At 48.0% G+C, this 26,326-nt stretch overlaps 1 protein-coding gene across 1 annotated transcript; it reads left to right on the top strand.

Moving 5' to 3' along the window:
* The first annotated feature begins 6,359 nt into the window (after positions 1–6,359).
* LOC147085422 (uncharacterized) lies at positions 6,360–7,310 on the top strand. Its single transcript, XM_085979141.1, has one exon. The coding sequence runs from the start codon at positions 6,360–6,362 to the stop codon at positions 7,308–7,310; it is 951 nt and encodes a 316-aa protein (XP_085835267.1).
* Positions 7,311–26,326: the final 19,016 nt, after the last annotated feature.

The following is a 26,326-nucleotide window of genomic DNA, read 5'->3' as shown; positions in this document are numbered from 1 at the left end:
AGTAACTTGCCCTTAAGATAATAAATTGCTCTACGATTTTTCCTGCCAAAGTGCATGACCTCACACTTTCCAGTATTGTATTCCATCTGCCAAATCTCTGCCCACTTACTTAGCCTGTCTATGTCCCCTTGCAGGTTTTTTATGTCCTCCTCACTCACTACTTTCCCTCCCATCTTAGTATCATCTGCAAACTTTGATATATTACACTCGGTCCCCTCCTCCAAATCGTTAATATAGATTGTAAAGTGTTGGGGACCTAGCACTGACCCCTGCGGAACACCACTAGTTACTGATTGCCAGTCTGAGAATGAACCATTTATCCCAACTCTCTGCCTTCTGTTAGATAGCCAATATCTATCCATGCCAGAATATTACCCCCAATCCCGTGATTTTTTATCTTAAGCAATAATCTTTTGTGTGGCACCTTGTCAAATGCCTTTTGGAAGTCTAAAAACACTACGTCCACTGGTTCCCCTTTATCCACCCTATATGTTACTTCCTCAAAGAACTCCAGCAAATTTGTCAAACATGACTTCCCCTTCATAAAACCATGCTGACTTTGTCCTATTAAATTATGATTATCCAAATGTCCTGTTACTGTCTCGTTAATAATGGACTCCAAAATTTTACCTACCACAAACTTTAGGCTAACCGGTCTATAGTTTCCAGCCTTCTGTCTACTGCTCTTTTTAAATAAAGGTGTTAAATTAGCAGTTTTCCAGTCTGCCGGGACCTTTGCTGAGTCCAGGGAGTTTTGGAAAATTATTACCAATGCATCCACAATCCCTACCGCCACTTCCCTCAAGACCCTAGAATGTAAGCCATCAGGTCCAGGTGATTTATCTGCCTTGAGTCCCATTATTTTACCGAGTACCACTTCCTCAGTGATTTTGATCGTGTTTAGCTCCTCCCCACCTATAGCACCCTGTTTGTCCAGTGTTGGGATATTCTTAGTGTCCTCTGCTGTAAAGACTGATACAAAATATTCATTCAGTGTTTTTGCCATCTCCATATTTCCCACAATTAATTTCCCAGTCTCATCCTCTAAGGTACCAACATTTACTTTTGCCACCCTTTTTCTTTTTATATAACTATAAAAACTCTTACTATCTGTTTTAATATTTTTTGCTAATTTACTTTCATAACCTATCTTCCCTTTCTTAATCAATCTTTTTGCTATTTTTTGCTGTCTTTTAAATTTTTCCCAATCCTCTATACTCCCACGAGATTTGGCTAACTTATATGCCCTTGTTTTTAGTCGAATACTATCCTTAATTTCTTTACTTATCCACGGATGGCTGTCTTTTCTTTCACACCCTTTTCTTCTCAGTGGAATATATATTTTTTGGAAGTTGTAAAATAATTGCTTAAATGTACACCACTGATCATGTATCGTCTTACCCTTTAATCTATTTTCCCAATCCACTCTACTCAATTCCGCACTCATACCTTCATAGTCTCCTTTATTCAAGCTTAGCACGCTTGTTTGAGATCCCTCCTTCTCACCCTCTAATTGAATATGGAATTCAACCATGTTATGGTCACTCATTTCAAGGGGATCCTTTACTAGGACATTTTTAATTAATCCTGCCTCGTTACACAGGACCGGATCTAAGGTTGCTTGCCCCCTGGTCGGTTCAGTTACATACTGGTCAAGAAACCCATCCCTAATACACTCAATGAACTCATCCTCAAGGCAGCCCTGCCCAATTTGATTTGTCCAATTAATATGATAGTTAAAATCCCCCATAATTATAGATGTTCCCTTATTACAAGCCTCAACTATTTCCTGATTGATACTCCGTCCAACAAAGTTGCAACTGTTCGGAGGCCTATAGACTATGCCCACTAATGTTTTTTTCCCCTTATTATTCCTTACCTCCACCCAAACTGTTTCATTATCCTGATCTTTTGACCCAATATCATTTCTCTGTATTACAGTGGTTCCTTCCTTTATTAACATAGCCACCCCACCTCCCCTTCCCTCCTGCCTGTCCTTCCTGATCGTTAAATAACCTGGTATGTTTAATTCCCAGGCATTGTCACCCTGCAGCCATGTTTCTGTAATGGCCACAAGACCATACCCATATGTAGTTATTTGTGCCATTAACTCATCTATATTGTAACGAATGCTACGTGCATTCAGATAGAGAACTTTCAAATATGTTTTGTGACACTTAGTTCCTGCTTTTGCCCTTTTTATTACTTAACCTTTTACTCCATACCTTCTGCCCCTTCCTGACACGCTCTGGTATTTAATTTCCCCACTGCTACCTAAGACTATGACCTTCTCAGTTGTCATTTCTTTTATTTGCTCTCTAGGAACCTCCCCCCAACTAGTTAGTTTAAAGCCCTCCCTACAGCCCTAGTTATATGATCCGCCAGGACTCTAGTCCCAGCACTGGCCAAGTGAAGCCCGTTCCAACGGAACAGCTCCCTCCTGCCCCAAATCTGGTGCCAGTGTCCCAGGAAGCAAAACCCATTTCTCCCACACCAGTCTTTGAGCCACGCATTTAACTCTCTAATTTTATTTGTCCTAGCCAAATTCGCTCGTGGCTCATTATTACCCTTGAGGTTCTGTTTTTTAATTTGACCCCCAGCTGCTCATGCTCCTTTAACAGAACCGGCTTCCTAGTCCTATCTACGTCGTTTGTACCAACATGGACCACGACAACTGGATCCACCCCCTCCCACTGCAAGTTTCTTTCCAGCCCAGAGGAGATGTCCTTAACCCTGGCACCGAGTAGGCAACACAGCCTTTGGGGCTCTCGCTCTTGGCTGCAGAGAACTCTATCTATCCCCCTAATAATACTATCCCCTACCACTACAACATTTCTATTTACTCCCCCCTCTTGAATGGCCCCCCGTTCCACGGTGCTGTGGCCAGGTTGCTCATCCTCCCTGCAGTCCCTGCTCCCTTCAGCCGTGGCTCAGTTGGAAGCACCCTTGCCCTGAGTTACTCTCGCTCTCCCCACTTTAGTGACTTGAGCACAAAAATCCAGGCTGACACTCCAATGCAGTACGCAGAGTGTGATGCACTGTCGGAGGCGCCGTCTTTCAGATGAGATGTTAAACCGAGGCCGTGTCTGTCCTCTCAGGTGGGTGTTAAAGATCCTATGGCACTATTTCGAAGAAGAGCAGGAGAGTTCTCTCCTGGGTCCTGGGCCAATACTTATCCCTTAATCAACATAACTAAAACAGATTATCTGGTCATTATCACACTGCTGTTTGTGGGAGCTTGCTGTGCGCAAATTGGCTACCACATTTCCTAAATTACAACAGTGACTACACTTCATTGGCACTAAAGCGTTGGGACGTCCTGAGGTCATGAAAAGCACTGTAGAAACGCATGTCTTTCTTTTTTCTTTCTCTGGGAGCTCACCCACCACCAATGTTAGGCCGACTGGTCTGTAGTTATCTGATTTATCCCTTTAACTCTGAAGAGAGTTGTTATATTGGCAACTGCAGGCATGTAGCCCAACTTCCATATCCAAGGTTTAGATAGAATTTTACAGCACATACACAGGCCATTCGGCTCGACCGGTCCACGCCAGCGTTTATACTCCACACGAGCCTCCTCCCACCCTACTTCATCTCACACTATCACCACAACCTTCTATTCCTTTCTCCCTCAGGTCCTTATCTAGCTTCCCCTCAAATGACATTCGCCTCAATCACTCCTTGTGGTAGCATATTCCACATTCTCACCACTCTCTGGGTAAAGAACTTTCTCCTGAATTCCCTGTTGGATGAATTAGTGACTATCTCATATGTATGGCCCCCAGTTTTGGTCTCCCCCAACAACTAGAAATATCTTCTCTCTGTCTACCCTATCGAATTCATTCATAATTTTAAAGATCTCTATCAGGTCACCTCTCAGTCTCTTTTCTAAGGAGCCCCAGCCTGTTTAATCTTTCCTGATAGTTGAAACTTTTCAGTTCTTGTTCAAACCTTTTGTGCAGCTTCTCCAGTGCCTCTATATCTTTTTTGTAATATGGGGACCAGTGCACAGGATGATTGGAGCATTGTCCTCAAAGCCTCTGTTATCTCCTCTCTGTCTTCCCTCAGTATTCGAGAACACAGTCATCAGGGTCTGGGCCCTTTGGCACTTCAATACAAAGAGGAAGCAACTCTTAATGAGAAAGTAGTCGTGGCCTGGAAGAGCCGCAGGTGAAGATGGAATGGGCGAGGTATGCGAGAGCGTGAGGTGTTCAGAGGAGTGAGGGGTCTTCAGGGAGCTGGTAATATCTGGACAGAAAGGAGCCTTCCGCATATCACAGATATTAAACATGGGAATGGCTTTTCAGAGTAGTGGAGAACAGAGTATCCATGGCAGCAGGTTAACTGATTTGCTTAATTTCTACTAAACTGATAATGTCAACCATCTCTGACTTTACAGGGTGTTCTGGCAGCGACAGAGAAAAAACATCTCACACACACAGAATTTTTCTTGAGTGAGGTCCTGCAAAACATCTGAACCCTCGGACGGAAGAAGGAGGCTGTGACGTTGAGACTGAGCGTTGAATGGCTGCAGCTTCTCTGTGCCCTCTCCTGCAATGTGTTGTTGCCCACAGTCCCCGGGTACAGTTTCAATAACAGCATGCAGGATGCCAACCACAATGGTACCTTTCAGTGCGTCCACTGCTTCCTGACACAGGTCTCTAGTGCCGTGTCCCCCCTCCCAGCCAGCACCGTGCACTTGAACATCTCCCACAACTGGCTCACCCAACTGCAAGCGGATAGCTTCCGCACCCTCTCCAAGCTGCTCACCCTGCGGCTGGATTAGAATCGGATTGAGAGTGTTTGCTGTGGTGCATTCAGTAATCTCACCAGCCTACTGACCTTACCCTGTCCTACAACAGTATCTCTCGTCTGAACTCTTCGGGCTTCCAAGAACTTGAAAAGTTAGATCAACTCCTGCTCCACTACAACCGCTTCATCACAGTTGAACCCAAAGCCTTCGCTGCATTGGACAATCTTCAAACACTTGTCTTAAGCTTCAATAAACTCCAGAATTTCTCCCATCTGGTGAGCGCTTTCTCTGGGCTCAGTAATCTGACGCTCCTGGATCTGGGCAACAATCAACTCGCCTCCCTACAACATCGCACCGCCCTCCCGCCCTCCCTCCGAAACTTTTCCCTCTCTAACAACTCTCTCACAATATTTGACTGCCAACGGAACTTCCTCAGCAACATTCTCAAGTTGGATCTGTCCAATAACAAACTCTCCGATGCTTTGGAATTTTCTAAAGTTGACCTGAGGAACATCTCGTGTTTGATCATCAAGAACAACCCCTTAAAAAACACCGAGTTTCTCAAATCTGCAAACCTGGATCTACAGAATGTTCAATACTCTGGGTTAAGGCTGCACAATCGGAGTCAGCTGTCCAAACTGTGCCACTATCTGGATCTCAGGCCCATGAAGAGCCTGGTCCTGCAGAACAATCAGATCGTATTTCTCCCTGCCCATTCCCTATCCCAGTGCCCACCCATCACCAGCTGGGATTTATCACACAATCTCCTCACATCTCTGGCCTGCTTTGAATTTGCATCGAAAAGAAAGCAAGTTGTTTCTTTCATTATCGAGCACAACAGAGTCAACAAGTTACCTTCCTGTTACAAGGATGGGAAGGCAGTCGTGGTGTTTCCCAAGCTGTCGCTCCTAACCTTTCGCTACAACAGGATTTTCACCATTTATAGTCACGCCTTCTCTTATGCTCCCCATCTCCGGACCCTAAAGCTGAACATTAACAACATTGCTGTTATCAACAAGGCTGCCTTTTCTAACATCACCAACTTGCAGGAGCTCCGACTCGACAACAACCTCATAACTGACCAGATCGGAGCAGGGAACAGCGAGGTGAGCCCGATATAAAAACCGGCGCGAGTACCGAGGCCTGACCAGTTCAGAGCAGGGAGCAGCGAGGTGAGCCCGGTATAAAATCCGGCATGAGTACCGAGGCCCGACCAGTTCGGAGCAGGGAGCAGCGAGGTGAGCCTGGTATAAAAACTGGCGTGAGTACCGAAGCCCGACCAGTTCGGAGCAGGGAGCAGCGAGGTGAGCCCGGTATAAAAACCGGCGCGAGTACCGAGGCGCGACCAGTTCAGAGCAGGGAGCAGCGAGGCACACCAACTCAGCAGCGGGGAGAGAGGTAAAAAGTAATCAGAGTGTGACGTCACCAGGGAGCAGGTAAGTGATTGGTTGGTGAGTATTTCTCTTTTTTAAACTTTAACTCTGTAGTTTATAGTTACGAGGGTCTTTTCTGGTGTAGCAGGGACTGTTGGTAGACTATACAAGCGCCTTAGAGATATCTTTAACTGGTGATAGTGAATTAATTTAAATTAATTAAAGGGTAAGTCATGCCAGGAGAGTCCAGCCCCGTGTTATGCTCCTCTTGCTCTATGTGGGTATTCAGGGACACTGCCGGTGCCCCTGATGACCACGCGTGCCGGAAATGCATCCAGCTGCGGCTACTAGCAGACCGCATTGAGGCACTGGAGCTGCGGGTGGATGGGTTGTGGAGCATTCACGATGCAGAGAGTGTCATGGATAACACATTTAGTGAGTTGGTCACACCGCAGGTAAGGGCTGCACAGGAAGAAAGGACATGGGTGACCAACAGGAGGAGCAATAGAAGCAGGCAGTTAGTGCAGGAGACCCCTGTGACCATTCCCCTCTCAAACAGGTATACCGATTTGGATACTGTTGAGGGGGATGACTCACCAGGGGAAGGCAGCAGCAGCCAACTTCCTGGCACTGGGGGTGCTCCTGCTGCCCAGGAAGGGAGGAAAAAGAGTGGGAGAGCAATAGTGGTAGGGGATTCTATAGTAAGGGGAACAGATAGGCGTTTCTGTGGCCGTAGACGTGAATCCAGGATGGTTTGTTGCCTCCCTGGTGCCAGGCTCAAGGATGTCACTGAGCGGCTGCAGGGCATTCTGGAGGGGGAGCGGGAACACCCAGAGGTCGTGGTCCACATTGGTAACAACGACATAGGTAAAAAGAGGGATGAGGTCCTGCAGCAAGAATTTAGGGAGCTAGGTGGAAGATTAAAGAGCAGGACCTCAAAGGTTGTAATCGCTGGATTACTCCCGGTGCCACGTGCTAGTGAGTATAGGAATAGGAAGATAGAACAGATGAATGCGTGGCTAAAGGGATGGTGCAGGAGGGAGGGCTTTAGTTTCCTGGATCACTGGGTCTGCTTCTGGGAAAGGTGGGACTTGCACAAGTCGGACGGTTTACACCTAAACCAGAGGGGGACCAATATCCTTGCGGGGAGGTTTGCTAGCCCTGCTGGGGGGGGTTTAAACTAACTTGGCACGGGGATGGGATACAGAGTGGAGCTATAGTAGGAGGTGATTTACAGCCAAATACAGAGGAAAAAACAAGTCAGCTGGGAAGGCAGAGCAAATATGTGAAGGCAAAAGGGAATATGGCAAGGCTGGGAGGCATTTATTTTAATGCAAGGAGTCTTGCAAAGAAGGTGGATGAACTGACGTTGTTGTTGAACACATGGGAGCATGATATTGTTGCTATCACGGAGACATGGTTGAGGGAGGGTCAGGACTGGCAGTTCAATATTCCGGGGTATAGAATCTTCAGGCGAGACAGAGGGGGGTGTAAAAGGGGAGGGGGTGTTGCAATATTAATTAAGGAGCCAATTACTGCTGTAAGGAGGGACGGTATATTAGCGGGTTCCCCTAATGAGGCCATATGGGTAGAACTTAAAAACAAAAAGGGGGCAAGCACTTTGCTGGGAGTGCACTATAGGCCCCCAAACAGTCAGAGGGAGATAGAGGAACAGATATGTAGGCAAATCTCAGAGAAGTGCGAATATAATAGGGTAATAATAGTGGGGGATTTCAACTTCCCCAATATTAATTGGGATAGTCAGAGTGTGAAAGGCTTAGAGGGTGCAGAATTCTTAAAGTGCATCCAGGAGAGCTTATTGAGCCAACATGTAGAAAGTCCTACAAGAGAGGGGGCGGTACTGGACCTAATTCTAGGGAATGTAGCCGGGCAAGTGGTGGAAGTGTCAGTAGGAGATCATTTTGGCGACAGTGACCATAATTCGGTGAGATTTAAGGTGGACATGGAAAAAGACAAAGACGGCCCAGAAATAAGGGTTCTAAATTGGGGGAAGGCCGATTTTAATATGATAAGGCAGGATCTGACCAAAGTGGACTGGGAGCCGCTACTTATAGGAAAATCCACATCAAAGCAGTGGGAGACTTTCAGAAGGGAAATAGAGAGAGTACAACGCCAACATGTTCCTGTAAAGGTCAAGGGTGGGACCAACAAGCAAAGGGAACCTTGGATGACAAGGGATATACAGAAATGCATTAGGAAAAAAAGGGGGGCTTTTGGCAGTTACAAAAGACTAAAGACGGAGGAATCCCTAGAGGAGTATAAAAAGTGCAGGGGCATACTTAAAAAAGAAATTAGCAGGGCGAGGAGGGGCCATGAAATAACACTGGCGAACAAAATAAAGGAAAATCCTAAGATGTTTTATAAGTATATTAAGGGCAAGAGGATAACCAGGGAAAGGGTAGGGCCCATTAGGGACCAAAGTGGCAATCTGTGTGTAGAGCCAGATGATGTAGGCGGGGTTTTAAATGATTTTTTTGCATCTGTGTTCACTATGGAGAAAGACGATGTAGACATAGAAATCGGGCAAGGGGACTGTGACATACTTGAACATATTAGCATCGAGAGGGAGGAGGCACTAGCGGTTTAAGCAGGCCAAAAAGTGGATAAATCCCCAGGCCCGGACGAGATGTATCCCAGGCTGTTGTGTGAGGCAAAGGAGGAGATTGCAGGGGCTCTGTCACAAATTTTCAGAACCTCTCTGGCCACAGGGGATGTACCAGAGGACTGGAGAACAGCTAACGTAGTACCATTATTCAAGAAGGGTAGCAGGGATAAACCAGGGAATTACAGGCCAGTGAGCCGAATATCTGTGGTAGGGAAATTATTGGAAAAAATTCTGAGGGACAAAATTAGTCTCCACTTGGAGAGGCATGGATTCATCGGGCATAGTCGGCATGGCTTTGTCAAGGGTAAATCATGTCTGACCAATCTGATTGAATGTTTCGAGTGGGTGACTAGGTGTGTGAATGAGGGAAATGCTGTGGATGTGGTTTACATGGACTTCAGTAAAGCTTTTGACAAAGTCCCGCATAGGAGACTGGTCAAGAAGGTAAGAGCCCATGGGATCCAGCGTGCCTTGGCGCGTTGGATCCTAAACTGGCTGAGTGGCAGGAGGCAGAGGGTGATGGTCGAAGGTTGCTTTTGTGACTGGAAGCCTGTGTCCAGTGGGGTACCTCAGGGATCGGTGCTGGGTCCCTTGCTGTTTGTGATCTACATAAATGATTTGGATGAGAATGTAAAAGGTATGATCAGTAAGTTCGCAGAAGACACGAAAATTGGTGGGATGGTAAATTGCGAGGTGGAAAGCCTCAGTCTACAGGACGATATAAATGGGTTGGCCAGATGGGTGGAAAAGTGGCAAATGGAATTTAACCCTGAAAAGTGCGAGGGGATGGATTTTGGACGGACAAATAAGGCAAGGGAATACACAATGAGTGGTAGGACCCTAGGAAGTACAGAGGCTCCGAGGGACCTTGGTGTACATGTACATAGATCCCTGAAGGCAGCGGAACAGGTAGATAAGGTGGTTAAAAAGGCATATGGAATACTTGCCTTCATTAGCCGAGGCATAGAATATAAGAGCAGGGAGGTTATGATGCAGCTGTACAAAACGCTGGTGAGGCCACAGCTGGGGTACTGTGTGCAGTTCCGGTCGTCTCACTATAGGAAGGATGTGATTGCTTTGGAGAGGGTGCAGAGAAGATTCACCAGGATGTTACCTGGGATGGAGCGCCTCAGCTATGAAGAAAGACTAAACAGGCTGGGGTTGTTTTCCTTGGAGCAAAGAAGGCTGAGGGGGGACCTGATTGAGGTGTACAAAATGATGAGGGGCATAGATAGGGTAGATAAAGAGGATCTTTTCCCCTTAGTAGGGGGGTCAATAACAAGGGGGCATAGATTCAACGTAAGGGGCAGGAGGTTTAGAGGGGATTTGAGGAGGAACTTTTTCACCCAGAGGGTGGTTGGAATCTGCAACTCACTGCCTGAAAGGGTGGTAGAGGCAGGAACCCTCACAACATTCAAGAAGCATTTGGATGAGCACTTGAAATGCCATTGCATACAAGGCTATGGGCCAAATGCTGGAAAATGGGATTAGACTGGACAGGGATTGATGGACGGCGCAGACACGATGGGCCGAAGGGCCTCATTCTGTGCTGTATAATTCTATGACTCTATGAACACAGCTTCAGCAACCTTGGGAGTCTCAGGAATCTCAATCTCAGAAACAACAAGATCTCAATTGTTTTCAGCAAGATGTTTGCAAATCTCAATAACCTGAACACATTGGACCTGGGAGGGAGCAAAATTCGAAGCCTGACCAGCCAGTCTTTCTGTGGATTACACAACCTGACCAAGTTTATCTCGATAGGAACTGTATAACCTGTATCAGCAGGGAGATCTTCGACATCCTCCCATCATTAGGAGTGTTGGACTTTGCCAGTAACCGGATCAGATTCAACACTGGCCTGATTGAAGCATCTCCCTTTGTTAACCTCACAAAGCTCTACATTCTCAAACTAAAAGCCCAGCAACCCTACGGCATCATCATTATTCCTCCAAAGTTTTTCAATGGCCTCATCTCTTTAAGAGACCTGTATATAGGAGAGAATAAAATGCCACTGTCCAAAGACTGATTTGAAGAGCTGATTAATTTGAGAATCCTCTCCATGCCCGATGCTTGCAATGGGATCCACAGTCTGAATCCAGGGATCTTCAAGAATCTCCAGAGTCTAGAGAGACTCAACCTTGAAAATGTCGGCCTCCAATCCAAGTCTCTTGACGTCTTTGGAAACATTTCCAACCTCAGGACATTGTTCTTGGGGGGAAAACGCCATTCAGATCATCAATAGCACGGTTGTGGAACACCTGCCCTCCCTGACCTACCTGGATCTACGGAAGAACCCGTTCCCCTGCACCTGTGACATCAGTTGGTTCCAAAACTGGTCCCTGTCCAACCCCAGGGTGCAGCTTATCTATTTTTACAACCAAACCTGTGCAGATTGGCCAAACGAATACTTGTACAAGTTTGATACTCGCGTTTGTTACTTGGACATTGGGCAGATCATGTTGCATATAACTGTGCCGGTCTTGATCTTGTTCATGTTCATCCATATATTCTACAGCAAAGGGTACTGGCACATCAAGTATGGGTTTTATATTTTCCGATCGTGGTTGAATGACCACAGAGGGAGAGGACAGAGTCAGCAGTCCTACAGGTATGATGCATTTATCTCCTATAATTCTCAGGACGTAGACTGGGTTCTGCAAGTGTTGGTGCCAAACCTGGAAACGAGAGGACCTCAATGCTTCAAACTCTGCCTCCACCACATTGATTTTGAGCTGGGCAAATATATCATCGACAACATCGTGGACACCATCTGTGTGATGAGCCGCAACTACCTGTACAGCGAGTGGTGCTCCATGGAACTGCAGCTAGCGAGCTACAGGCTCTTCCACGAGCTGAAAGATATCATCATCCTGATCTTCTTGGAGAAGATTCCAGATGCTGAACTCTCAACCTACCACAAGATGAGAATGGTCATGAAAAGGAAGACCAAAATCCAGTGGCAATCAGACGTCGAAGCTCAAAAACTGTTTTGGGTCAAAGTGAGAAAAGCGATTAAAGGCTCCAACTGGGCCAAGGAGAGGAATCCCGCTGCTGAATGTTAAGCTTCAAGGCCTAGAAATCCGCAGTCTTACCGCAGGCCCTTAAGGCCCGAGTCAGGGAAACATGGTGGCCGCCGCACTTCCCACGTGTTTTGGAGTTCGCCGCTCAACTTACCGCCCTGTGTTAATTGTGAACAACTCCCCCAGTGGCTGCATAATGGCCGGTGTAAGGCTGCTGACATTCAATGGGCGAGATTGCAAATGGCTTTGCAGGACGACCTCGAGCAGCTCTGGCCCTAGGCCTGGCTGAGACTGCACCACCTTGGCATGGGCGGCAGCAGCCTAGGCTGGCTGACAGGCAGCAGCAAGGGCAATGGAGAAGGGGCAGAGGTGGAAGTAGGAATGCTGTCATCCTGCGAGAGGGCAGCAGGTTCCTGCTCCCCAGACCCACTGCTGCTCCCCCCGGGGCGGTGCATCAACATTCCTAGCAATCTGTTGGAGACCAGATGGCTGAGCGGCTGTGACACCCTGCAAGCCCCGTTCGACACTGGTAAACACAGCCATGGTGGCAGCAGTCTGAGTGTGGGTGGCAGCAAGCTGAGGTTGCAAGAGAGCGCTCTGATATAGCGAGACCTTCCAAGCGGCGCTACAAATGGAATTATAATGAGGTGCTGCTGCATTAAAGAACCTCCCATTGAAGTAGTGCAGAAAGCAGATGCCACACATGACTTGCAGTTAGACTGCACCCGATATTGGCCCATCTGTTGAGCGGTAAACCAATGAGCAGCGGATTTAGTGCAGAGATCATCACTATAATCATGTAAAAGAGCACTCAGCATGAATTTTGCGTGCTACTTAGAATACTTTGTCCAGACACAGCTAAGTAGTGCTGAGCCATGACTCCGCCAGTTTTCGGGCCATATCCGATTTCCTGGCCCATGTTCCTCAAAGCCCCTTTGTTTCTCATGGCAGGTCTCCCACTCACCTCGGAACCCGCTGCCATGAGCTTCCATCCACCTCTGACACAGTCCCTCCTCATCGTTAATCCTGTCATTGCTGCTATTGACCCAGGATAAGGCCAAGGTACAGACACACAATATAAGCACAGAGTAAAGCCTTCATCATCTGGCCCCACAAGTCGGCTCACTGTCGTCTTTCCATCCAACATCTGCTTGAATCTGGGCCAGGCTAATGGCGTGAACGACTCCTCGGTCCGTGGTAATCTGACACTGGTGGACATTAATCCACAGCACAAGACTGTCCACACTGGAGCCCAACAGTAGATCTCAGTGACATTCCCAGTGGCCTCAGGATTGGCCAGTGTGATAAATCTAGCTAACAAACCTTTCATATTATCTGCTAATTTTGATAAATACTTGCTCCCATGACAGGATAGCCCTGGTGCTATCCATTGCAGGTAATTCCAGGATATACCTGGCCGGAACATGATTACAGGTAATGCCCAGCCACCCCTGGTGGGACAATGATTACTGGCAATGCAAGGATACCCCTGGTGGGACGGTGATTACAGGTAATGCCCGGAAACTCATTGTGGGACGGTGGTTACATGTAATGCCCAGATACCCCTGGTGTGACAGTGCTTAGACGTAATGCCCAGATACCCCTGGTGGGGCAGTGATTACAGGTAATGCCCACATACCCCTAGTGGGACAGTGCTAACAGGAAATGCCCAGATACCCCTGGTGGGACAGTGCTTACAGGTAATGCCGAGATAACCCTGGTGGGACAGTGATTACAGGTACTGCCGGATACCCCTGGTGGGACTGTCATTACAGGTAAGGCCCAGGTACCCCTGTTGGGACGGTGCTTACAGGTAATGCCTGGATACCACTCATGTGAAGGTGATTATAGGTAATGCCCAGAAACCCCTGGTGGGACAGCGAATACAGGCAAATCCCGGGTACCACTGGTGGGACGTTGATTACAGTTAATGCCCGTATAGCCCTGGTGGGACGGTGAATACTGGAAATGCCCAGACACCCCTGTTGGGACAGTGATTGCAGGTAATGCCCAGATACCCCTGGTGTGATGATGAATACAGGTAATTCCCAGATAACCCTGGTGGGACAGTGATTACAGGTAATGCCCAGATACCTCTGGTGTATCAGTGATTGCTGTTAAGGCCCGGAGACCCCTGGTGTGAAGGTGATTACAGGTAATGCCCAGATAACCCTGGTGGGACAGTGATTACTGGTAATGCCAGGATACACCTGGTGTGACGGTGATTACAGGTAATGCCCAGATACTCCTGGTGTGACAGTGATTACTGGTAAATCCCAGATACCCCTGGTTGGACGGTGATTATAGGAAACGCCCAGATACCACTGGTGTGTTGCTGATTACAGCTAATGCCTGGATACAACTGTCGTGAAGGTGATTACAGGTAATGCCCGATACCACTGCTGGGACAGTGATTACAGAAAATGACCAGATATCCCTGGTGTGAAGGGTATTCCAGGTGATGCCGAGATACCACTGGTGGGACAGTGATTACAGGTGATACCTGGAAACCCCTGGTGTGAAGGTGATTGAAGGTAATTCCCAGATACTGCTGGTGGGACATTAATTACAGGTAATGCCCGGATACCCCTGGTGGGACGGTATATACAGGTGATGCCCAGATACCACCGGTGGGGCAGTGATTACAGGTAATGGCCAGATACCCCTGGTGGGGCAGCGATTACAGGTCATGCCCAGATGCCCCTGGTGGGAAGGTGATTACAGGTAATGCAAAGATACCCTTGGTGGGACAGTGATTGAAGGTAATGCCCGGACACCCCTTGTTGGACTGTGATTACTGGTAATGCCCACATACCACTGGTTTGAAGGTGATTACTGGTAATGCCCGGATAATCCTGGTGGGAGAGTCATTACAGCTAATGCTCAGATACCCCTGGTGGGACAGTGAATATAGTTAATGCCCAGGTACCACTGCTGGGACAGTGATTGCAGGTAATGCCCAGATACCCCTGGTGGGATGGTGATTACAGGTAATGCCCAGATACTCCTGGTGGAATGGTGATTACAGGTAATGCCCAGTTACCCCTGATGGGACAGTGATTACAGGTAATGCACAGATACCGCTGGTGGGACAGTGATTACAGATAATGCCCGGATACCTCTTGTTGGACCGTGATTACTGGTAATGCCCAGATACCACTGGTGTGAAGATGATTACTGGTAATGCCCGGATAATCCTGGTGGGAGAGTCATTACAGCTAATGACCAGATACCCCTGGTGGGACAATGAAGACAGTTAATGCCCAGATACTCCTGGTGCGACAGTGATTGCATGTAATGCCCAGATACCCCTGGTGGGATGGTGATTACAGGTAATGCCTAGATACCCCTGGTGTGATGGTGATTACAGATAATGCCCAGTTACCCCTGGTGGAACACTGATTACATGTGATACCCGGATACCCCTGGTTGGATGGTGATTACAGGTAATGCCCGATAACCGCGGTACTCTGTGGAATGAAGCACGCTGTCAGCCCCAGGGCTTTCCTCAGGCGGTTGTGTGCTGTCCTCGCCCACCCCTGGAATATGGCCCTCCAGACAGATGCACAGCGAGTCAGCTACAGATTAAGAACATACAGCCCATCGAGGACCGAGCAATTGGGCGGCAGCTCACCAGCCCGGCTTCCACATCTGTGGGGTCCAAAGACTGGAGGAAAGGCTGCCGAGACTGCAGAAGATAAATGAGCCCAAGGCAATGATTAAGCAGGCAATGGCACTGCTGACAGAGGCAGGAGAGAACCAGTGCCCTCAGCCCCTGTACATTTATAGCACTGCTCTGTCTATCGGGCACCAGCGGGTAGCAGCATTGACTGAAAATGAGGAATATGATACTGAAATCCACACACCCATCACTATGTTACAAAATCATTTTAACAGACTTGCATTTCTCTACCACCATTCACCACCTCAGGACTTCCAAAACTCTTCACAGCCAATGATGTACTTTTTGAAATGCAGTCACTGTTGTAATGTAGGACACGTGGAAGACAGTTCGCACACAGCTAGCTCCCACTAACAGCAATGTGATATGGCCAGTTAATCTGTTCTTTAGTCATGTTGATTGAGGGATAAATATTGGCCCAGGACACCAGGGAGAATGACCCTACTCTCTTTCGAATAGTGGCCGTGGGATTGTTTACATCCACCTGAGAGAGCAGACTAATGCCTCAGTTTAACGTCTCATCAGAAAGACGGCACCTCCGACAGTGCGGCACTCCCTCACTTCCGACGGTGCAGTGGTTCCTCAGTACTTCGACTCCAATAGTGCAGCACTCTATCAGTGACCCTCCAACTGTGCGGCACTCGCACAGTCCTGCCCCTCCGAGAGTGCTGCGCTCCCTCAGTCCTGCTTCTCCAACAGTGCAGCGCTCCCTCAGTACTGGCACTCCGACACTGCAGCGCACCCTCAGTACTGACCCTCCAATAGTGCAGCGCTCCCTCAGTACTGCCCCTCTGACAGTACAGCGCTCCCTCAGTACTGCCCCTCCGACAGTGCGGAACTCCCTTAGTGCAGACCCTCCGACATTGAAGTGTTCCCTCAGTACAGACACAATAGTGCAGTGCGCCCTCAGTACTGGCCCTCCAGCTGTGCGTCGCACCCTCAGTACTGCCCCTCCAACAGTGTGGCTATCCCTCAGTACTGATCCCCCAACAGTGCAGCGCACCCTCAGTACTGCAACTCCGACAGTGCAGCGCTCTCTCAGTACTACTTTCCATCCGACAGTGCAGAGTTCCGTCAGTACTGCCCCTCCAACAGTGAAACACTCCCTCAGTACTGCCCCCGAAAATGCAGTGCTCCCTCAGTACTGCCCCTCCGACAGTGCAGCGCTCCCTCAGTACGGCCCCTCCAACAATGCAGCGCTCCCTCTGTACTGCCCGTCTGAAAGTGCATCGCTCACTCAGTACTGCCCCTATGACATTGCAGCACTCCCTCAGTAGTGTCCCTCTAACAGTGCAGCGCTCCCATGTTATTGCCCATCCGACAGTGCAGCAGCCCCTCAGTTCTGCCCCTCCGACATTGCAGCACTCCCTCAGTTCTGCCCCTCCGACAGTGTGGCAATCGCTTAGCACAGCCCCCCTGACAGTGCAGTGCTCCCTCAGTACTGCCACTCCAACAGTGCAGCGCTCCTTCAGATCCGCCCCTCCAACATTGCAGCGCTCCTTGAGAACCGCCCCTCCGACAGTGCAGTGCTCCCTCAGTACCGCCCCTCCGACAGTGCAGCCCTCCCTCTGTACTGCCCTTCTGACAGTGCAGTGTTCCCTCGGTACTGCACTGGCAGTGTCAGCCTGGATTTTTATGTTTAAGTCTCTGAAGTGGGACTATGAACCCACAACCTTCTGACTCAGAAACGAGATTCGGACCCACTGAGCCGCAACTGACTCAATCTAGACATCATATGCCACAAGCGTAATAAACCTTGGGGCGTTCTTAAACACGTTCCCATTGTTACTGGCTGGTGAATCACGGAGTCCAGTTTGGATGTCCCACCCGCTGGTCTCTCCATCCAATCCCCGTCAGTGTCGCTGGGCTTGCTGCCGGAGTGACTGCAGGAGACCAGCGATGATCCCATGGGATCTCGGGACGGGAATGTTACAGCGTGGCTCACGCATGGCTCGCAGTCGCAAGAGGCCCTGCCTCGATATTTATAAAATTGTTCAGTGTTTGAATTGTGCCGTATCCCTTTCGAGATGCTGGACAGGAGGGTGGGCAGTACAAGGCTTCAGGCTGCAGGAATTTATCAATGGACTGGTCAGGTGGGCAGAGCAGAGACAAATGCAATTCAATTCGGAGAAGTGTGAGGTAATGCATTTGGGGAGTGCTAACAATGCAAAGGGATACACATTAAATGGTAGGACACTGAGAAGTACAGAAGATCAGAGGGACCTTGGAGAGCAGGTCCACATATCCCTGAAAGTAGCAGGACAGGTAGATAAGGTGGTTAAGAAGGCATAGGGCATACTTTCCGTTATTAGCCGAGGCATAGAATATAAGAACAGGGAGGTTATGCTTGAACTGTATAAAACATTAGTTAGGCCATAGCGAGAATACTGTATGCCGTTCAGGTCACCACATTAAAGGAAGGATGTGATTGCACTATGAAAGGTGCGGAGGAGATTTCCGAGGATGTTGCTTGGGCTGGGGAATTTTAGCTATGAGGAACGATTGGATAGGCTGGGGTTGTTTTCTTTGGAACAGAGGAGGCCGAACGGAGACCTAATTGAGCTGTATAAAATTATGAGGGGCCTAGATAGATTGGATAGGAAGGATTTATTTCCCTTTGCAGCAGGGTCAATAACCAGGGGGCATAGTTTTAAAGTAATTGGTCAGAGGTTGAGAGGGAATCTGAGGTGAAATATTTTCACCCAGAATCTGGAACTCACTGCCTCAAAAGGTGGTCGAGGCAGAAACCCTCATCACCATGAAAAAGTACTTGGATATGCACCTGAAGTGCCATAACCAACAGGGCTACGGACCAAGAGATGGATTGTGGGATTAGATTGGATAGCTCTTGTCGCCTGGCATAGACAGGATGAGCCGAATGGCCTCCTTCTGTGCTGTAAATTTCGATGATTCTATGATAAGGATACACGGGTGTGTTATATCCAGACTAGTCATTTGCCGCTTCATCTGTTGTTGAATAAATTACCTCAAGTGTCAAACGTGGCTAGTGGGCAGCACACTTGCCTCTGAGTCAGAAGGGAAGGGGTTCATCTACCCCACAACGTGGCTGATTACCCGGGTATGTCCAATCCACATAAAAGGAATAAATCATTGCCCAATCATTCCACTCCCAATCCATAGTAAAGTGATGGAAGGAATCATCAATAATGTCATCAATCTTAAACCGCTCACCAATAATTCACACACTGTTAATCTGGCTAATAATCTGCTTATCGATACCCTGCTCACCCACTGTGCTGCCTACCTTTAGGTGAATGTAAGAGAATGCCTTTCAGTTTGCTAAATGTATATTCACAGTAAGCTGTGTTTCCACGTATTTTGTTAAGTTTCATGCCAAATGTACTGTGTTGCTCAGGCGTACCTAAATTTGTGTATGCATATCAGTTATGTGCTTGTGTACTAATGTGTGCTTCCATTCCTGTATTGTATTTCAGTTGCACAATAAGAATCTTTCAGTAAATTTTACAAGAAAAGTCAAGCCTTGTGATTTTTATGGGAAGATATCAAGTTGTTAGCTACCTGTCTAGCTCTGCATAGGGATGCGCTGCAAGGGCAAAATACCCACCCTCACTTCGAGATCCGCCCAGAATCACCACGGCTCCACAATAAGAAATTCGATGTCTGCAACGGTTTGAACACAGCAAAACGACCCCAGGCAGTAAACAGACAAATTAGATCAGAGCCCAGTCGAAGTAGATATGAGGAGGGGTGACAGAAGGCTGTGTTTAAAGCGGTGAGTTTTAGAGGAGGAACGGGTGATGTAGAGGCGTAGGGGATCCCAGAGTGTGGGCCCTAGGTGGCTGAAGGCACGGCCGCCAATAGTGGGATGAAGAGAGGCCTGCAGCGGGTAGGTTTGCAAGAGTCAGAGGGCTGGAGCTAGTTAAAGAGATAGGGAGGTAAGAGGGATTTGAACACAAGAAAGATAATTCTAAAATCGAGGAGATGCCAGACGGAGAACCAACGTAAATCATCGAGTGCAGGGGGGTGATGGGTGAACAGGATTTGGTGCCAGTCAGGATACGGACAACAGCTGAATTTTACGGAGGGTGGAAGATGGGAGGCCGGCATGGTGAGCATTGGAATAGGCGAGTCTAGAAGTAAAAAAGTCATGGATGAGGGTTTCAGCAGCAGATAAGCTGAGGTGGGGGCAGAGTCGGGCGATGTTAGATTTTGGTCGGAAGTTCACCTTCGGCTTGAATAGAACACTGAGGCTGGGAAGAGTGTGGATCAGCCTCAGTCAGTGGCCAGGGGGAGAGCTGGCGTCCGAAGCTAGTGAAGAGAGTGTGTGGCGGGGACCGAGGACAATGGCATTTTTTCCCCCAATATTTAACAGGAGGAAGTTTCTCCACAGACAGAACTGGATGTCAACGTGACAAATCATAGGCAGTGGAGTGGTCGAGAGAGGTGCTGGTGATATCAGCGTACATGTGGAAAAGGATGATGTGTTTTCGAATGATTTCTCCGAGGGGCAGCATGTAGATGAGAACTAGCAGGGGGCCAAGGATAGATCCTTGGGGGACACCTGAGGTGACGGTGCTGGAGTGGGACGAGAAGCCATTACAGGAGATTCACCAGCTCCAATTAGGTAGTAAGGATAGTACTAGGAGAGGGCAGTCCCACCCCGCTGGACAACAGTGGGGAGTCGTTGGAGGAGGATAGAGTGGTCAACCGTGTCAAAGGCTGCAGTCTGGTTGAGATGGACGAGGAAAAACAGTTCACCAAGGTCAAAGTCACAGAGGATGTCATTTATGATTTTATGGGGCCGTTTTACATAAGAATAGAAGAAATAGGAGCAGGAGTAGGCCAATCGGCCCCTCGAGCCTGTACCGCAATTAAATAAGATCATGGCTGATCTGATCCTAACCACCAATCTACTATCACAGAACAATCTCCTGAATCTAACAGAATTAGACACACGAAATAGGAGCAGGATCAAGCTACACGGCCTCTGGGCCCGCTCCGCTATCCACAGGGCCAGGACCGTTCCAAACCTAGACTCATGTCCAAATTCCTGCCCGCTCCCCATAACCCATTATTCCCTTTACTTCTAGGAAACTGTCTATTTCTGTTTTAAATTTATGCAATGATGTAGCTTCTACAGCTTTTTGGGGCAGCATATTCCATGGACCTACCACCCTCTGAGTGAAGTAGTTCCTCCTCATCTCAGTTTTGAAAGAGCAGCCCCTTATTCTAAGACTATGCCCCCTAGTTCTAGTTTCACCCATCATCGGGAACATCCTCCCTGCATCTACCCGATCCAACCCCTTCAGAATCTTATATGTTTCAATAAGATCGCATCTCATTCTTCTGAACTCCAATGAGTAGAGTCCCAATCTACTCAACCTCTCCTCATATGTCCATCCACTCAACCCCGGGATTAACTGAGTGAACCTTCTTTGTACTGACTCGAGAGCAAGTATGTCTTTTCTTAAGTATGGACACCAAAACTGTATGCAGTATTCCAGGTGCGGTCTCACCAATACCTTGTACAACTGAAGTAATACCTCCCTATTTCTATATTCTATCCCTCTAGCAATGAAAGCCAACATTCCATTGGCCTTCTTAATCACTTGCTGCACCTGCATACTAACCTTTTGTGTTTCGTGCACCAGGACCCCCAGATCCCTTTGTACTTCAGTACTTTCAGTTTCTTGCCATTAAGTTAATAACTTGCTCTACGATTTTTCCTGCCAAAGTGCATAACCTCACACTTTCCAGTATTGTATTCCATCTGCCAAAACTCTGCCCACTTATTTAGCCTGTCTATGTCCCCTACAGGTTTTTTATGTCCTCCTCACTCACTACTTTCCCTCCCATCTTAGTATCATCTGCAAACTTTGATATATTACACTCGGTCCCCTCCTCCAAATAGTTAATATAGATTGTAAAGAGTTGGGGACCCAGCATTGACCCCTGTGGAACACCACTAGTTACTGATTGCCAGTCCGAGAATGAATCATTTAACCCAACTCTCTGCCTTCTGTTGGATACCCAATCCTCTATTCATGCCAGAATATTACAACCAATCCCGTGATTTTTTATCTTAAGCAATAATCATTTGTGTGGCACCTTGTCAAATGCCTTTTGGAAGTCTAAATACACTACGTTCACTGGTTCCCCTTTATCAACCCTATATGTTACTTCCTCAAAGAACTCCAGCAAATTTGTCAACATGACTTCCCCTTCATAAAGCTATGCTGACTTTATCCTATTAAATTATGATTATCCAAATGTCCTGTTACTGTCTCCTTAATAATGGACTCCAATATTTTACCTACCACAGATGTTAGGCTAACCGGTTTATAGTTTCCCGCCTTCTGTCTACAGACCTTTTTAAATAAGGGCTTTACAATAGCAGTTTTCCAGTCTGCCGGGAACTTTGCTGAATTCAGGGAGTTTTGGAAAATTAATACCAATGCATCCACAATCCCTATCGCCACTTCCCTCAAGACCCGAGGATGTAAGCCATCAGGTCCACGTGATTATCCGCCTTGAGTCCCATTATTTTACCGAGTAGCACTTCCTTACTGATTTTGATCGTGTTTAGCTCCTCCTCCCCGATAGCCCCCTGTTTGTCCAGTGTTGGGATATTCTTAGTGTCTTCTACTGTAAAGACTGATACAAAATATTCATTCAGTGTTTTTGCCATCTCCATATTTCCCACCATTATCTTCCCGGTCTCATCCTCTAAGGGACCAACATTTACTTTAGCTACCCTTTTTCTTTTTATATAACTATAAAAACTCTTACTATCTGTTTTTATATTTTATGCTAATTTACTTTCATAATCTATCTTCCCTTTCTTAAACAATCTTTTTGTTATTTTTAGCTTTCTTTTAAAGTTTTCCCAATCCTCTATCCTCCCACTGGATTTGGCTACCTTATATGCCCTTGTTTTTAGTCGAATACTATCCTTGATTGCTTTACTTAGCCACGGATGGCTGTCTTTTCTTTTACACCCTTTTGTTCTCAGTGGAATATTTTTTTTTGGATGTCGTAAAATAACTCGTTATATGTACACCACTGATCATGTGTCGTCTTACCCTTTAATCTATTGTCCCAATCCACTCTACTCAATTCCGCTCTCATACCTTCATAGTCTCCTTTATTCAAGCTTGGCACGCTTGTTTGAGATCCATACTTCTCACCCTCTAATTGAATATGGAATTCAACCATGTTCTGGTCACTCATTCCAAGGGGATCCTTTACTAGGATATTTTTAATTAATTCTGTCTCGTTACACAGGACCAGGTCTAAGGTTGCTTGCCCCCTGGTCGGTTCAGTTACATACTGCTCAAGAAACCCGTCCCTAATACAGTCAATGAACTCATCCTCAAGGCAGCCCTGCCCAATTTGATTTGTCCAATTAATATGATAGTTAAAATCCCCCATAATTATAGATGTTCCCTTATTACAAGCCTCAACTATTTCCTGATTGATACTCCGTCCAACAGAGTTGCAATTGTTCGGAGGCCAATAGACTACGCCAACTAGTGTTTTTTTCCCCTTATTATTCCTTACCTCCAACCAAACTGTTTCATTATCCTGGTCTTTTGACCCAATATCATTGCTCTGTATTACAGTAATTCCTTCCTTTATTAACATAGCCACCCCACCTCCCCTTCCTTCCTACCTGTCCATCCTGATCGTTAAATAACCTGGTATGTTTAATTCCCAGGCATTGACACCCTGCAGCCATGTTTCTGTAATGGCCACATGAGCATTCCCATATGTAGTTATTTGTGCCATTAACTCGTCTATTTTGTTACGAATGCTACGTGCATTCAGATAGAGAACTTTCAAATATGTTTTGTGACACTTAGTTCCTGCTTTTGCCCTTTTTATTACTTCACCTTTTACTCCATGCCTTCTGCCCCTTCCTGACACGCTCTGGTTTTTAATTTCCCCACTGCTACCTAAGTCTATGACCTTCTTCGTTTTCATTTTTATTGTTTGCTCTCTAGGAAACTCCCCCCCACCAGTTAGTTTAAAGCCCTCTTTAGAGCCCTAGTTTTATGATCTGCCAGGACTCAAGTCCCAGCACTGGCCAAGTGCAGCCCATCCCAACGGAACAGCTCCCTCCTGCCCCAGTACTGGTGCCAGTGTCCCAGGAAGCAAAACCCATTTCTCCCACACCAGTCTTTGAGCCACGCATTTAACTCTCTAATTTTATTTGTCCTAGCCAAATTCGCACTTGGTTCAGGTAACAATCCAGAGATTATTATCCTTGAGGTTCTGTTTTTTAATTTGACCCCTAGCTGCTCATACTCCTTTAACAGAACAGGCTTACTAGTCCTATCTACGTCGTTTGTACCAACATTGACCACGACAACTGGATCCACCCCCTCCCATTGCAAGTTTCTTTCCAGCCCAGAGGAGATGTCCTTAACCCTGGCACCGGGTAGGCAACACAGCCTTCGGGACTCTCGTTCTCGGCTGCAGAGAACTCTATCTATCCCCCTAATAATACTATCCCCCACCACTACAACATTTCGAGTTACTCCCCCCTCTTGAATGGCCCCCCGTTCCATGGTGCTGTGGCCAGGTTGCTCATCCTACCTGCAGCCTCTGCTCCCGTCCCCACAGGGAGTAAGAGCCTCGAACCAGTTGGTCAAGAGCAAGGGCTGCAGCTCCTCCAGCTCTACCTCCTGGATCCCCGTACCTGCCTCACTCGTAGTCACACCGTCCTGTCCCTGACCATGGGCTACATCTGAATTACTTAACTTCATATGTGTGACCACCTCCTGATCCACAGTGTCCAGGTACTTCTCCCCCTCCCTGATGTGTCACAGTGTCTGAAGCTCAGACTCCAGCTCATCAACACGGAGCTGGAGTTCCTTGAGCAGCAGACACTTGTCAGAGATGTAATCACCGTGAGCCTCAATAGGTGTTCACCGGCTCCCACATTTCGCAACAGTAACACATCACCTGCTCCATTCTATGTCATTAATTACATTTTTTATTGTTAGTTATGGACACCCTCTGCCCGATTTTAGATGCTAGTATCCCCTTTCATTAATTGGATTTAAATTAAATCAAGCCCTCTAGTTACACCAGTTAAATGGTTTACCAACAGTCACTCTACACCAGAAAGGCCTTGGTACACCACAGCAACCATAAAATCTATAAGCCACAGACTGAAAGTTTTAAAACGAGAGAAATACTCCAACCAATCACCTACCTGTTTTGTGGTGACGTCACACCTTGAATACGTTTTACCTCTCTCCTTGCCTGAGATTGAAGATTGTTGAGGCCTACGTGAGCCTCTGGGGCCTCTTGTAGTCGCTCTGCCGCGCTGCTCCGCCTCCACCCGCTGCCGATGCCGCACTGAGGCCTACCTGAGCCTCTGGGGCCTCTTGTAGTCGCTCTGCCGCGCTGCTCCGCCTCCACCCGCTGCCGATGCCACACTGAGCGCTGTGCTTAGGGCTGTGAGATGGGCGGAAACCTGATTGGAGAGATGCAAACATGAAGCTGCGGGAAAGATGGGCACGGATTTGAGAGGCGACAACACATTCATGATCTCAGCCCATCAATTTCAGCTGCTTCATCAATGACCATCCTTCTGTCTGAATGTGGCAATTCTAGTGATTAGTTTCATTCACAAACTCCTCCAGTAATGCAGCAACCCATAGCCTCTCCGTGCCAGTCGTGCCTCAGTGTGTCTCACTCCCTCGCTTCTGCATCAGGAGGGTCCATGTCGGAAGATTGGGACACTGACAACAGAACAGGAGAGAGCTGGATTGAGCGGGAGAGTGCGGGAGTTAATGGGAGAGCTGGAGTGAGCTAGGTTGAGCTGGAGTGATTGGGAGAGTGCTGGGGGTGCTTGAGGGAGCTGGAGAGTGCAGTGGGAGCAGGAGTGAGGTACAGTGAGCTGGGCTGAGCAGGACAGTGCTGAAGGGAGCTGGAGTGAGCGAGAGTGCACTGGTGTGTTCAGGAGAGTGCTGTGTGAGATGGAGTGAGGTAGTGAGAGCTGGAGTGAGCTGGAGTGAGCTGGTGTGTTCGGGAGAATACTGTAGGAAATGGAGTGAGCTAGAGTGAGCGGGAGAGTGCTTCTGGAGCTGGAGTGAGCTAGTGTGAGCGGGAGAGTGCTGGAGGAGCTGGAGTGAGGGGGAGCATGCTGGGGGAGCTTGGAAGGAGCGGGAGGGTGCTGGGGCAGCTGGAATGAGGTAGTGAGAGCTGGAGTGAGCTGGAGTGAGCTGGTGTGTTCTGGAGAATACTGTAGGACATGGAGTGAGCTAGAGTGAGCGGGAGAGTGCTGCTGGAGCTGGATTGAGCTAGTGTGAGCGGGAGAGTGCTGGAGGTAGCTGGAGGGAGCTGGAGAGTGCTGGGGAGCTGGAGTGAGCTAGTGTGAGCGGTAGAGTGCTGCTGGAGCTTGAGTGAGCTAGTGTGAGCGGGAGAGTGCTGGAGGAGCTGGAGTGAGGGGGAGCATGCTGGGGGAGCTGGAAAGAGCGGGAGGGTGCTGGGGCAGCTGGAGTGATGTAGAGAGTGCGCGAGAGTGCTGGCAAAAAATGGAGTGAGCTGGAGAGAGGATGAGTGAGCAGGAGAGTGCTGGGGGAGCTGGAGTGAGCAGGAGAATGTTGCGGAAGCTAAAGGGAGCTGAAGTAAGCTGGAGTCAGCTGAGGGAGTTGGAGTGAGCAGGGGAGTGCTGCGGTAGCTGCAGGTTGCTGGGGGAGCTGGAGTGAGCTGGAGATTGCTGGGGAGTGCTGGTGGAACTGCAGTTAGCACGAGAGTCCTGAGGGATCTGGAGAGTGCTGGAGGGAGCTAGAGTTAGCGAGAGAGTGCTGGATTGAGCGGGAGGGTGCTGGAGTGAGCTAGAATGAGCTGGAGAGCGCTGGAGTGAGCTGGAGT

Source organism: Somniosus microcephalus, unplaced genomic scaffold (assembly GCF_052327205.1).
Source record: "Somniosus microcephalus isolate GS21.2 unplaced genomic scaffold, FLI_Smic_1.0 unresolved_chr8, whole genome shotgun sequence".
In the NCBI taxonomy this organism is placed as follows: domain Eukaryota; kingdom Metazoa; phylum Chordata; class Chondrichthyes; order Squaliformes; family Somniosidae; genus Somniosus; species Somniosus microcephalus.
This window is presented reverse-complemented; position numbering and strand designations above follow the sequence as displayed.

Bases quoted from the DNA above. Each gene is read 5' to 3' on its own strand.
- LOC147085422 (XM_085979141.1), top strand. From the start codon at position 6,360: ATGCCAGGAGAGTCCAGCCCCGTGTTATGCTCCTCTTGCTCTATGTGG.